This window comes from Tigriopus californicus, chromosome 7 (genome assembly GCF_007210705.1).
Source record: "Tigriopus californicus strain San Diego chromosome 7, Tcal_SD_v2.1, whole genome shotgun sequence".
Classification (NCBI taxonomy): domain Eukaryota; kingdom Metazoa; phylum Arthropoda; class Copepoda; order Harpacticoida; family Harpacticidae; genus Tigriopus; species Tigriopus californicus.
The window spans coordinates 3,723,424-3,737,118 of record NC_081446.1 but is presented as its reverse complement, the minus strand read 5'-3'; the positions used below and the strand labels follow the sequence as shown (position 1 = coordinate 3,737,118).

The window sequence follows — 13,695 nt, the reverse complement described above, 5'->3', positions numbered from 1 at the left end:
CAAATGCGAAGGGACCACACAGCAACGCCTGCCTGATGTGTGGTGGGTCCAAAGAAAGCTCCAACCTCCGAGAATTGAACCACGATTAATCACTTAACGCTCTCGGTTAATGAGGGTGCCACACCCATCCAACCACTAACAACGCCGCAATTGATAAATCGAGCCTAAAGTCGACATTTCCTGGGTGCATTGGGGAACAATCACGCCTTCGCCGCAGCCATTACAATAGGCATCATTTTTCTCATTGTTCCCAAGTTGGTGCTACCTCCAAGCAACCTCCAGGGCGCTTGGGCTGCCATTCCATATTTAGACTGAAAATGTATTACTTAGTGGTCCTCACTCAGTCACTCATTCACTTACTCACTCACTCTCTTTCTCCTTGAATAATGGTGATTTTATGTTCATCCATTTAATTATCGAGCCATGGTGAGCCCCCAAGGAGACGATCCGGTCGGAGAAAGGCTCTCTGATCGCCTTCAACTTGGCCATAATCACTGATAATGTGCGATGACTATTGATGGCATTGCCTTTGCCTGAAGGGGGTTCGCCATTCTCGTTCATGGATTTTTGAATATGGAACACTTTTGGATCAAATTAAGGACTTGAGAACAAGAGAACAAGGCCATGAATACCAAACCAGATGGGCTCACGAGTCGATTTGAATTTGGTTGCGAAGCAAATTGGAAGTCTTTTACCGGGATTTAACCACGTCTTGACGGCGACGGAGGAGCGATTCCTTCTGATCTCAAGGCATATAAAACTTGGAAGCCATTTCCATCGGCAATAAAATTCAACGTTTCCAAATGCATTCCCTGCCTTGTGAATGGGTTGGCAAGCGAATAAGAGAGAGAATGAAAGTGAGTGAGTGAGTGAGGATTCAAGGCCCCCCCGTATCCACCATTCGTTTTGTCAAGAAATTCGTTACCACACCTCTTTCCTCCCTCCCTTCTTCCCTCCCTCCTTTCTCCCTCCCCTTCTCCCTTGGTTGGGTTATTCGTCCGCCTTTTGAAAAGGGAAGTCACGGCAGGCTTGAGCACGAATCGCTAATTTGACGTTCACATGGAAGTGCATCCAAAGGGTCTTATCTAACTCGCTCTGAAGGAGCCTTCGACCTCGCTAACCTTGAACGAAATGACTCAATGGTGAAAACGTGGAAATCGAGTGAAGAAAATTAGAAGCTACCCTTGGTTTGCCCTAGCATGAATCAAGGCAGAACGAAACAGTCAAAAGAGGTACGTAACCCTTGGCAAATTTGGATGGGATGAAGATACGCATTTTTGAAGATGTACTTGTTTTTGACCAAGCCAAAATGTTTCCCAATTAATTGCATAGGCTGAACTGAGCAAAATTAGTTGAAACATAAATGACTCGTCAAACCGCACACTTGAAACGAATACGCGTCCATTAAGTATTTTAAGTTCAGTTCTTTTGGGTTTGCTATCAACAACAAAAATGTTTTAAAAGTGGATTAATTTGCTCTTTGTCTTCGCAGATTAACAGTCCGCGTATTTGGCTTATAAAAGACCCGCAAAATTTATGTGGTTCCAAGACAAACTAAGCGCCACAGTTAATGCCTTTTCAACATTGGACAAAGAGCGGCTCTTTTTGCAACTTGAAATGAAAAGAGAAGCATGAAACCTAGAGGCAAACTTCTAAATGCATCTGGAAAGTGACAATGCAGGCTCTTCATCAAACTAGACCAGATATAGATGGCTGCAGGAGACAAACCTATCTCCTTGAGAGGCCCTCCAAGGGATACTAGCCTCGAAATGTTGGCAGCAAAAACTTTGCCAACGACCAGGGTCCGAAAACCAGCTATACGTAGTAAATGTGCACTCACTTCGTCCTCTCAACAGTTCCCGAACATGTGCACCAACTTAATCACTGTCGCTATCAATGTGTTTGCCAACTTTCAACAGTTACTAAACCTGTTTGCCTTCGCTAAAGGAGTCGTCGTCGTCGTCATTGTCATGAAATCAAACTACACGGTTAAGCCTACCTATCACGGTGAGATTCACGCGAGAAGTGCGTGTCTGAGAGGCCTTGAAATCCACACGACAGCGATAAAGGCCATCATCGGATTCACTGACGTTGTAGATCTTCAATCGGGCCCGATCAGGCCCTGGACTCGTGTCGAACACCACACGATTGTGGCCAAACAGGTTGGTATCGATCCAATGACTTCGAATGTCGTTCACGGTAGGGATGTGTACTCCAGTCCGAGCATCTAAAATCAAACGAAAGTAAATGCTTCAATGGTCCAATTGCATCAGCGGCCTATGAACCACTTGAGTACATAGTAAGATAAGGATGCAAGATCATCATGAATGAATAATGTCTTATTTCCCAAGCTCATATTTTGTGTTCAAGGAAGGCCCCAGGCCTTTTGTCACAATAGACAGATGTGTTCACCAATATTGGAAAGTCGATGTTCAAATGCTCCCTGCTTGCTCTTTAGTGCAAGTTTGGACCATTTACCTTTGCCTGTGTCAGCAGTTGACCGACGGCCCATTCTCCATCCATTGGATGTTTGTTATTAACTCCCACTTGAAGACACACATCTCAATTGGAACACGCGGTTGTTCCATCTGTCATTACCTCACGTTGGTCACCCCAACAAAGGCTGAAGCCTTCGTTGCCACTGCGATGGCCCAGAAATTACTATACATGTAAGAGCTAATCAAGGACTACTTCTTCCTCTCCTTTTCTGTCCTTCAAAGGAACACTCAATCCAAGTTGGAGGAGAGGCGAGAGAGCAGGCAAGCACAAGAGTAAAAGAGTAGGACATGAAGGCTGAGGAGTGAAAATAAGGCCAATTCTGTTGGGCTCTTCCTCAGCTTTTATGTGGAAACAATCCAGAAATCACAAGGAAAACAAAGGATCTAGTTTCAGCCCTTCTTAAGATTCCACCAACTTTACCGAGGGACAGCGCTGAACTAACCAGGTTTTCCACTCTCCAAGAAAGTTTATAAGTTTCTCTCACAGCTAGAAAATAAACCGGACCTCATTCGTAACTCGACCGGCGGAAAGTCCAAGCTAATAGATTATTGGCTTTCCAAGTTAGTCACCTTTCGTTCATAAACAATGCAATATTTGGCCTGCGGAGGCAAAAATGGAACTCGACAAAGAAAATCATCGAATGAACCTCTAACAATGTGTATCTTGTAGAATCATTGGCTAGACAAGAAGGTTCAGCCCCTTTTTGTGTACTGTATTGCAGTCTGCGAGAGATTTATTAGGTGGCCAAACGGAGAACCAAGATTGAACAAAGTTTTTTTTGCAACTCCTAGAGAACCTCGTTTTGGGGGCGGCCTTCAATTTTCCAACAACATCGAAAGACAATCCGCTAGAAGCTCTAACACTGGAACAGAGCGAAGTTTATCGTCCAAGAAGGAATTATGAAACTCTTGGGCATTCGGCGAACATATTTTTCCAAATCAGACCTGCGTCAATTGATTTTGAATTGTAATTGCTTGCAATTACATTAGTTTCAAATGTTATCAATTGTAATTAACAAATAATCACTCTTTAAATGTAAATAAAACAATTACAGTTGCTTTCGAATTGTAAATTAATAACGTTCAGTTTTCGGTGTCTAGCCAATATAAAACTCTTTTCTTTCTATTTGACAAGTTTGCACCAAACATTGAAAACAAAAATAAAGAGGTCAAGTTAAGAGGAGTTGACAATAAACAGAAAACTAGATCTAATAGATACATTCATAAAAAATCCATAAAGGAAAGATCAAAATGTGATAGAAATTTACAATTCAAATATATCAATCACATATGCAGAAATGCAATTGATTTCCATTACATCTACATTGCTTTCAAAAGTAGTTATTAAAAAAACTTTTTTCTTTTACCTTTACTCTTTACTCTACATTCACAATTTATCGTCGAGTGGTGCTGACAATAAACAATTACATCCATTTGGTGCATAATATTGGCATAATATAATGTTACGAATTGCATCAGTACTTACCGATACTGTATATGGGGGACTTAACGTCCTCTCGGTACCACATTATTAAAGACAGTTCATCTCCTTTGGATTCATCTGGTACGGAAATGTCACAGGGTAGAAGGGCAGTTTCTCCGGATTGATAGACCAGAGATGTGCTCACCAAAGAGGATACTTGTCCGCTTGACGAAGGCGAAGAGGAGTAACCTGGAAATGGAACAAATTCAATTTCAACTCACATTCCACAAATTCGCAATTTTTGGGGGGGATGGGCCATTTCGTGTTTTTGGATCAGGGATCTCATGGGGTTAAATTGGGGTCGAAGGGAACTCCAACCCTATACTCTCGATTTATCGGATGTGGTTCAATTTTTTTTGATTTATGGGGGCATATATTCTGCTGCTATCTAGTCTCCAGGAAAAAGCCTCGTAAAGGTCGCGCTTTGGGCGGAGTTGGTGCTTTTAAAAGCACCCTGGTCATTTCTTTTTCTTTTTCTTCCTTACGCCAGTCCAACTTTGTTTATACAACTTTTCTTTATCGTCGGCAGAACATTTATTGACGGCCACCAATTCTAGGAATCATTTGTCTTCGAATAATCTGAGGAAGACAAACAACTTGGGAGTCAATTGATTAACGAGAAAGACCCCTTTCTCGTGCTAGGCTTTCAGACTTTTGCAGAGTGGGCAACCACACGACTGATTCATTTTACAATCCATTTCCTTCCTTTCGTGCAGACAAGTTCCAAGTTTTACAAGGTCGTCTCAATGATTCGGCAAATGTTCACGGGCGCAAGTATCGACTTCTGCTTTATTTATTGACATTCAAAACAGACTTGGCCCCCGCATTTATCCAATCATGCATATGTCAGGATACGACGAAACGAGATCCGTTAAAAAGATCGTTTTGGCCGCTAATATTGCCCCAAACATCCCCTTAAAATGTGCACGTATCACCCTCATCGCAGTCCCAACGGTGGAGCTTGTCTGCCAATCCTGAGATGAAGAAGGAAATTTCCCCTGGGGGAAACAGAGGAGGGGGATCCGCTGTCCCGGGACTCCATTGGGTGCAAAAGCCCGTGTACGTGGTATACTGTATATGCGAAGGAACCACACAGTCACTCTACCACATTCCCTCCGTCAGTTTAGTGGTGCCATCGGAGCTGTATCATTTCCTATCTAATATGAGCGAGATATATTGATGGCCCAAATTGGAGCCCAAGACAAGACCTCGTACTCATTACACTGGAATATTGGTGCGATCGGGTCTCAAAGAAGACAGTTGGCATGTCATTATAAAACATTAATGCTTACTGCACGGGTTGCCATATGATGTCAACAACAGTTGGGAGAGCACGAAAATGTTCTCCCTTTTCTCCTTATCGAACTTTAACTTTGTGTTGTATGCTTGGGGGACTCGCCGTTTGTGAAGCATTCTACAGTGATCAAGATGAGACCATCGATATGAAGGCACCTCGTATCTGATGGTTCTGTCTTCTTCCACGACTTGGTGGTAGTCTAGCAAGCCAAATGTTTTGGGATTTCATCAACATAACTCTCCTGAGGATTCGTCCCAGTCGCCTTACGGAATCCACATTGTTGATGGAGAAGCTCTTTTGTGCTTGGGTACAGATGAATGAGAGGGTCTTTCTGACTCCTCAACATACTGCTCATCTGTCGTCCATTCCCTTGAGGAGGAGTAAGATGGGGTCCTTTTTCCTCAAAAACCTTGAGCTCAAGCCTTGACAGTCGTCATTTTCAATCATGCAGGTGGTTTGTCTTAGACTCTGCTTAACGACTTCCGCGTTCAAGTCTTAGTTCTCATGATTTGTAATTCCTTCTCTAATTAAAAGCCTATCTATTCCTGATTCATTTGGATCTAATTCTCCTCATATGGGAGTGATCTCATAGGCATGTGTACTTATGATCTTGCGGTCATGTTTTGGAGTGGGAAAAGTTTGGTCCTCCAACCCTCGATGCAAGACGTCCTCGGCTCTCTCCCAGATTCTTGTCATTAATTATTCAAAAACTCAATTGGTTAAGGAATCAGGGATTCAAAATCTTAAAATCAGGCAAATTTCTTCCATAATATTTTTTTTTTCAATATGAAATATGTATGACTTGTACCTAGCATGACTGTCATTGAAAGTCAGCTTTCTCACACGTTACAGCTATACCATGAAGTGAGATTTCTTGCCTTGCACCAAGCATATATCTATCAACACAACATAACACACAACCTTCTGGCAATCCTAATGTTTTTATTGCATTTTGGAACACATGTGTAAGCGTTTCCTTTGTGTCTTGTCTACCTAGATTGGGTGGGTGGTGACACTACGGTACATAATTTGCAGTATTTCCTCAAGACTCTGGTTCCCTTCCCGATTCCATTACTTCCATTGCCGACCAATTATCATCTTTAAGTACTCGCCACATCAAGCCTAATCGACTTCCTTGCTGTTCCATGGTAGTAGTTAAGGTATTGTTTGCAACTGAATCACATTACGCCCCAAGTATATGGGACAAGTTGCGATTATCCCATTTCTATGAAGGTCTGTCCTGCAGAGGAAGTCGGTTTTGCAGAAACCGGATGCGGTGAGGCAAAGTTGACATTTGAGACCAGGCGAGATGAAAGATATCTTACTTTCAAGCCGAAAGGAACACCGTGCATGGGGGATCAGAATTTGGCACCACCAACAAGATGGCACAACAAGCAAGATGTGAGAAAGACGACTATAAGACTGAGTGAGAAAGTCTCCAGGGTTCCATTTGGAAATTTGAAACCCAATTTGGCGAGAACATGGGTTCTTCCCCTCTTATGAAAGCAGCTTCCACAAGCTGTACATCAACATCCTCTGACTGGCTTGTACAACCCCAAAAAGCATGTCAAGTGCTTAGCTAAACCGACCACTTGGAATCACAATTGGTTCCAAGGTTGAAATGGACGACCCAGTGAAAGAGGCTTTGCATTCTAATCATGTGTCACTCACTCATGGAGGCATTTTGTCAGTGCACGAGACATTTTCATTCACTCCAAACGCGTCTATGGACGTCCACAACCCAACATAAACACGTTATGAATATGCATGGACGGACGTGATAGCGAGATTCCTGGCATTGTGACAAAGCCAGATTCGCGTTGGCGAAAGCTCCTCGCCAAAAGTGGGAACTTACTCAACGCTCATGTCAGAATGGCTTTTTTTTTTTAAATGCGGTCTTTTCGTCACTTTCCCTGCCAGAAGCAACTCCAAATACCACTAAAATAGAGCTTTCCTGGGCATCACATATGTGTGTGAGATTGGATCATAATATGAAGAGAGAATTTTCGCTCAACCGCCCACCATGACTAGTCGATCCACACAGTATTTTCGGCTAGAAAGATGAGTCGAAATCAGGGTGAAAGCACTGATTTGCGGGTTTTTTCCCGCTCTCATCGAACTTGTTTCTACTTTCCGTCTTTGTCCAAGCAATAACTTTCGATGAAGGCTAGTCAGGGGAGTGGAAACTGCATCTCACTCCTGCGCCTCCCACGAAGATTCATTTGGAGAGAGCTTATGGCGAATGCACTTTTACACTTCGTGCCCTCTGACAATTCACTCACTATTGCTAGCTGTCAGTCAATATGGCGCCCTTGAGCATTACGCTTCTACTTTATCACCCGTCTCTGTGACCGAAATGGTCACCCTGAACTAGATGTTGTGAATGGCTTTAAATTGGATCTCAGAGAAGCCTGTTCATGAGTGAAAGCCTTGGCCCAATTTCTGGCGTCCGAATATTCCGTAACCGTTCCAGAAATCGGGGCATTGTTCTACATTCCCGAAAGGCTTGAAAAGAATCTTTGTTCTCAAACATGATATGCAAATGGGCCCAATGATTGTCCAATATTAGTGAGACCAGTCCTATAGAAGAATGAGTTTTCTTTGCCTACCACGAAACGGGAAGCCTTTCTTTGAAAAATTGTCTTGTTGTGGTGAGTAAGAGGAAACGGCTTTTAGAAATGTCAAAGCAATTTGTTCTCTTGCCCAAATTGAAGCCCGAGGACGATTTTTCTCACCAGTTTTAGGCTTTAGCACCGTCTTAAACAGCATTTTTTCCCAAAGGACCTTCAGTAACGAGTGACCCTTGATGGCTTTGACATTGATCACATTGTTAAGGTACAAAGTTACTCAGCTCCCTTGGATATGAAATTGTCCATTTGTCTGACAGTTTGAAGGTTTTCTGAAGTCAACCCAACTACGATGGCTGTCTATAATTCCCAGATAAAGCCTGCTCATGGAGAAAGGAAAGAAAAGACAGGATTTTTTGCAAGTAACAAATATCTTCCAACTATTCGGAGAGGAGGACTCGCACCCACCAAAACCAATCTTCAGCAAGGTATACTTATTTCCAGAGAGCTTTTCCGCTTTTGTATTTGACATGAGCACCGTGCCATTAGGTTTGACTCCAATGATTCCAGCTTAGGAGCCAAAATGGCAAGGTGAAAGAAAAAGGCCAAAAGCAGACACGTGGACTTAAGGAATAGGAAATGCATTGCTGCCTCCGATATTGGTCGGATCCACGCACTTCTTATCTTCTTAGTAATTCTTTTGTTTCTTATATTCCATGTTCCTCAATGTTTGACTGAGGAGGGAAAAGGGAGAAGGGATGGTGTTCAATTGGATTGGGAATTCTTCGCACGTATTTTATTGCTGAATCGTCACTTGAAACGCAGGCTTTTTGCCAGCTTAAGGCCTCGGGAGGCACAAAAGTCGAAATTGCAGGCAGTTATGACTCGGAAGAACCAGTCGAACGGCTGGACGAGGTTTTTCCGATTAAATGTGGATTCCAACATACATACACTCTTGAATCATTGAGGCGACCGATTTGGGTCGAACTGAATGACGTTGTGCAAGACAATCTGAATTTTGGGTGCTTTTGAAATTAAGTTTCAGTTATTCTTCTATTTATATTGTTCAAATGCCATATTTTTATGGGAAGTGAAATTCCACCGGCCAGAATTGGATGAGTCAAGGGGTTTTGCCCAAAAATATATTTCTGTCTTCGCCTCAGTAGACATTCAATTATTTTGCTGAGAAGGCTTTTGGGTCCAAAACCTAGGAGATAAACTTCTATCCCATTGGCCATGACCCATCCAGATTTATTTCTTGCCCTCAAAGGAACATGGAGCACTTTCTTTCAACCCATTTTCCCTGTCCCAGTTTTCGAATATGTTGTGGCATTTCTTGCTGTTTTCTTGTCTTCTATCGGCTTGTTTCTCGGAGAATGAATGTCAAACTAGCAATTATTTTACAATTCTAAATTGGATCTCATTAGAGAGGTGGGCTATTAGTATGTTTGATGTAACCAGTCATTTAGTCATTTTCATGGCAATCCTCTCTCTTTTTCACCGTTATTCAGTCATTTCTTACCAATACACTCTTGCCAATACTCTTACCTTTGTACTAAGAGATGATGGCAACACTGACATATAATCAGAAAAATCATAAACCTTCATCCAGCATCCATTTGGGAAGGGGTTCATAATTTCGTCAGGACTGCTTATTAGTAGTGTCGTGGCCAAAGACTTATCCTGGCAGGCATTAATTGAATCATACACCACAATGCGTATTGTCTGGCTTTCCTTTCCTTTTAATGGCTCAGTAACTGTAGGTTTTATTACCCAAAGAAGGTCAATGAGGGCTCTGATAGTTGTTGGTTCTACTTTGTTAATGGGTTAATCGGGGTTTTACCGAAAAATGACGACCTTTTTGTTTTGAAAGTTCAATAAAAGCCGTAAAGAAGAAATGACTCTGATGATGATCTGGGCACGTTTGTCGGTATGTTTGTTGGTCTTGGCATTCACCCACGATCCAGGTCCCCCAACTGGTTTTCTATGTTTGCTCGCAAAACTTCATGAACCATAAAAATGTAACATTACTCTTGCCTGAAGATGAGGGAGGTCTTCCCCCTTCTCCCCGACGACCAACACTGGCTCTTTCAGCTCATGATCATTCATTTGCCATATCTAGGATTTCCGGTCTTTCAAAGAGTTGCCCCAAGTGATGATCCGTTGGCTCTATCTTCTGGTTCGCAATGCAAAATACAGTTGTAAATCTTAATGATCGTGAAGCAAGTTCTCTCGATTTAAAATTCTGGTAGCATCGAGGAGTGGAAGCCTAACTAGAGCTGCCAAGCCGTTAAGTATAAGCGATCTATTTGTTTATCTTTTGCCTTGATCAAATGCAAAGCCAACTTGATAGCCGCCAAGATGGATTGCCATTTCTTAGAGCCACCCCTTTCGACGAAGGGTGCCATTGTGCTACTGTGCCAGAGATGGGGATCACTCTAATTTCTATTGCTTTTCGGGGAGGCTATGGACACGACAAGACAGTTGGTCGACGAGCGTTTGAAAATGATTACACATGCGATCTCTCTCCCTCTCTCTCTCTCTCTTACTTTAGTCTGTGGTGAAGAAAAAGTATTAATAGCACGTTCAATTCATAAATGATTTCGGTTTCATTTGCTTTATTACACCCAACGTGAGAACCTCCTCGTCATGTCAAGAACACATTACTTCTGACAATGCCAAGAACAAGTTAATTGCAATTTGAGGCTTCTGTTTGGACGTTGGGGGGTTCAAATTCATTAAATATTCCCCTTTAACGCACCTGAACGTACTTGGATGAACAACACGCATTTTGAAAATGCTTTTTCCGTTGGAGTAAACACCTACATTTTTTCCTTGGCGTTATTTTCTTATCATCATTATCATCATCGTCGTCATCAACAAGATCATTGGATGTAAATGAATGTTTGTGCATGTGAATGTGTAGTATATCCACGAGCCAACCTTTCTTCTCTGAAGCCCGTACCATTGATCCGTTCCAAAAGATATCTCTCTTTCTCTCTTCGCATGCTTGCCTCATCTTCGGAGGGAGAAGTTAGGATATGATTCCATGGACAATGAAGCTGAGAGCCATAATTGCATCAGGACTGTATCAATACAAAAGCATCTCTTGGATCACGATCACGAGCTTGGTTCACGTTGTCCCCTACATGAGGCATGATGCACCAGAGACCAAGGGAGAGGAACTGAACTGACTCATGCGTCGTCAAAGAGCCATTCAACCAAATGGTCGCAATTTTCATGCGAAGTCTTGGATGGCTGATCGGCCAATCTTCATGAATAACCCCTCAGAGGAATCTTCGACCACGTTTTGCATCTGGACTGGGTTGTGATCCACAAGTTCCAGTTCTAGTATTGAGTTTCAGAAGAATGGAACGTTGATTTTTTTCTTCCAAGAGGGTTCATTGAATGGTAGTCCTACATCCATATACACCCAACCAGCACCCCCACCCCCATCCTCTCCTTTTTTCCTCCGGGATTCTTTGTGACGAAGGAGGAAGTGTTTCAGCTTTTCGGGGTTGGCGAATAATGTTCCAACCAAGAACATGTGAACGGATGACTTCCATATCTTGATGAAGATATGCTGCTTTGAAGTGATTTGAGAGATAGTGTGGTCTCCTAGTAGATAAAGATTTCGGAGTTCTGACTCAATTCAATTGGGGAAGCCAAGAAAAGGGGAAGTAAACTTGGGGGCTTCCGTATGTTCCACTTTGGCGAGCCAGCTCGATATTTCGGCTTTGCTTTCCAGGGGCTGTAATTACCGAGCAAATATTCAATATCGTTCTCCTTGAAACCGACCACCTTTCCGGCAACGGTCTTAACACGAGGAAGGCTTGTCCGTTGGAATTGCCCGTGATAGGCAACTGGGTTCCAAAGTTGTCCAATTTGGTGTTCCTTGGCGTTCAGTCTTGCCTGGCATCTAGGACGATCTCAAATAATGCCCTGGGTTAGGAAGCAGAGATGAAACAAGGACTAATCAAATTATAAGTGTCGATCATTCTTTTCATGGCGGCTCTCGCTGAGCATTGATGTTGTTGTTGTTGTTGTTGTTCCCAATGTTACGTTGTCGGTTGAAAAGAAACATAAACGTGAGCCAGAGAACAGAAAGACTTCATTCGAGATCTCCCTTCCAAGCTAGCGTACATTTCATGTACGTAGCAGGAAGATGGGGTATTAAGAATCCCGCTGAAGTATACTCTTGAGTGTACTGTACACATCTGACGACTGCTCTCAAGAGCAAGGAATGTACGGTTTGAAAATCGATATCAAATGTCATTTATATTCAAGAGCAGGATGGCAACGATATGTTCCTTTTGTCGTGCGGATGGAGGTTTTCGTTCAACTTATGAACGATGGACCGAAAGGACGCACCGGGATCTCTGTTGAGGAGGAAAGCCACCAGATACTGTGGAAGAACCGTATTGGTTCTGAAAGTGGAATGGTTGATTTTGGGGGTAGCGCGGAAGGTTCTTTAATCTCCGTTCCTTCATCAACTGTCTAGAAGGAATCTAATAAGGACTCAAGCGGTCTTCCAGTGTGATTGAGGTAATCCCACTTGAAGTGATCCACTTGGACCCAAGCCCAAGTGGAGCTCTCGGACCATGAAATTTATTCATATGATGGATTCTTTGCTCGTCTAGACACTCACAAGTCAGCGTCTAATAATTTTTTGATTCACGGTCCTTTTGAACATATGAGCCTACTAAGACCGAGGTTTGGCACCGAAGTTCTTCTACAACCAATTCATTTTTTCCTTGGCCTATATTTCTCTCGCCTTCAAATCCGTTCAATTCAAGCCACGTCACGATTGTTTGCTTCTCTCTTATAGGAATGCATTCCCGGCATAAGAGTCATTGTCTTCCGCTGAAGATCTTAGTTGACGTACACTCCCAGTACTTCCAATAGTCAATGCACACTGTTAAAATAACAATATGTTCCAAGCCATCAAAGGAACTCGCCAAACAATCCAGAGAGGATATTTATGCTCTGAGATTTTTCTCACCCTCAATGAAAAAAGTCACCTCGCACGTTTTTCTTGACTTGTTGATCTGATCAGTCTTGACAAAGTGAGACTCCCAGGAGTAATGTGAGAATTGCAAGTGAGGTTGTGTACATTTCGCAGCCTTTTTACAGTACAAATTGGATAGGATATAGGCAAGTAATGCGACCAATGCTGGTGGCAGTCCTGTGAATGAATGAAGTACATTGCATGCGCTCATGTGAACTGGGAAGGTTTTTGGCAACTTGCCTGGCCAATCCACTGAAGAGGACCTTGAGAATAAAATAAGTGGGTGAAGGAGTAAAAGAGTCTTACGAGGCGAAAGGATTTTCTCAAACCCAATCTGACAGTTTGGGTTCCTTCGGTTTTTTCGTGGTCCCTAAAAAACGGGCAAAGGTTGGCAAATTGCTTGTACTCACTTAGGTACAATTCGTTACGAACTCGTAGGATGATGATTCTTGAGCCGGCAACCTTTCGACGAAGAAAGGGCCCAAAAATTAAAGCCGTTTCGTTTGAAAGAGCTGCTGCTGGAACCTTTTGTGTTATGGCACAAGAGTGGGACGTGGACCGTTGTGGGTCTCTTTCTTTCGTTCTTTCTCTCGCCCTCTTCTTTGAAGAAGTGCAATTCTCTTGAAACTGTGAAATTGGGCCCTTGCCTTATCCTTTTTTCGTGCTGCTCCACAAATGGCCCTGATAGATGAGCCAGAGAGCTATTCAGGGAGAAATGACAAGTCATTCGTTTTGGATCGTACTGTGGACGAGGTCCAGACCTTTATTTAGCTCTTCAAGATGCTCATTTCATATGGCCAGGCAAAAGTGTTCCAAGTTTTTCCAAGTTCCCAGAACCGTGC

At 42.8% G+C, this 13,695-nt stretch overlaps 1 protein-coding gene across 1 annotated transcript in view; it reads right to left on the bottom strand.

Moving 5' to 3' along the window:
• LOC131884325 (neural cell adhesion molecule 2-like) overlaps window positions 1-13,695 on the bottom strand; it is a 68,560-nt gene that overhangs the window by 53,211 nt on the left and 1,654 nt on the right. The window contains exons 2-3 of the mRNA XM_059232067.1: window positions 3,985-4,170; window positions 2,000-2,227 (exon numbers count right to left, since the gene is read on the bottom strand). Coding sequence (XP_059088050.1) covers window positions 2,000-2,227; window positions 3,985-4,170 — 414 coding nt within the window. The remainder of the gene's footprint in view (window positions 1-1,999; window positions 2,228-3,984; window positions 4,171-13,695) is intronic.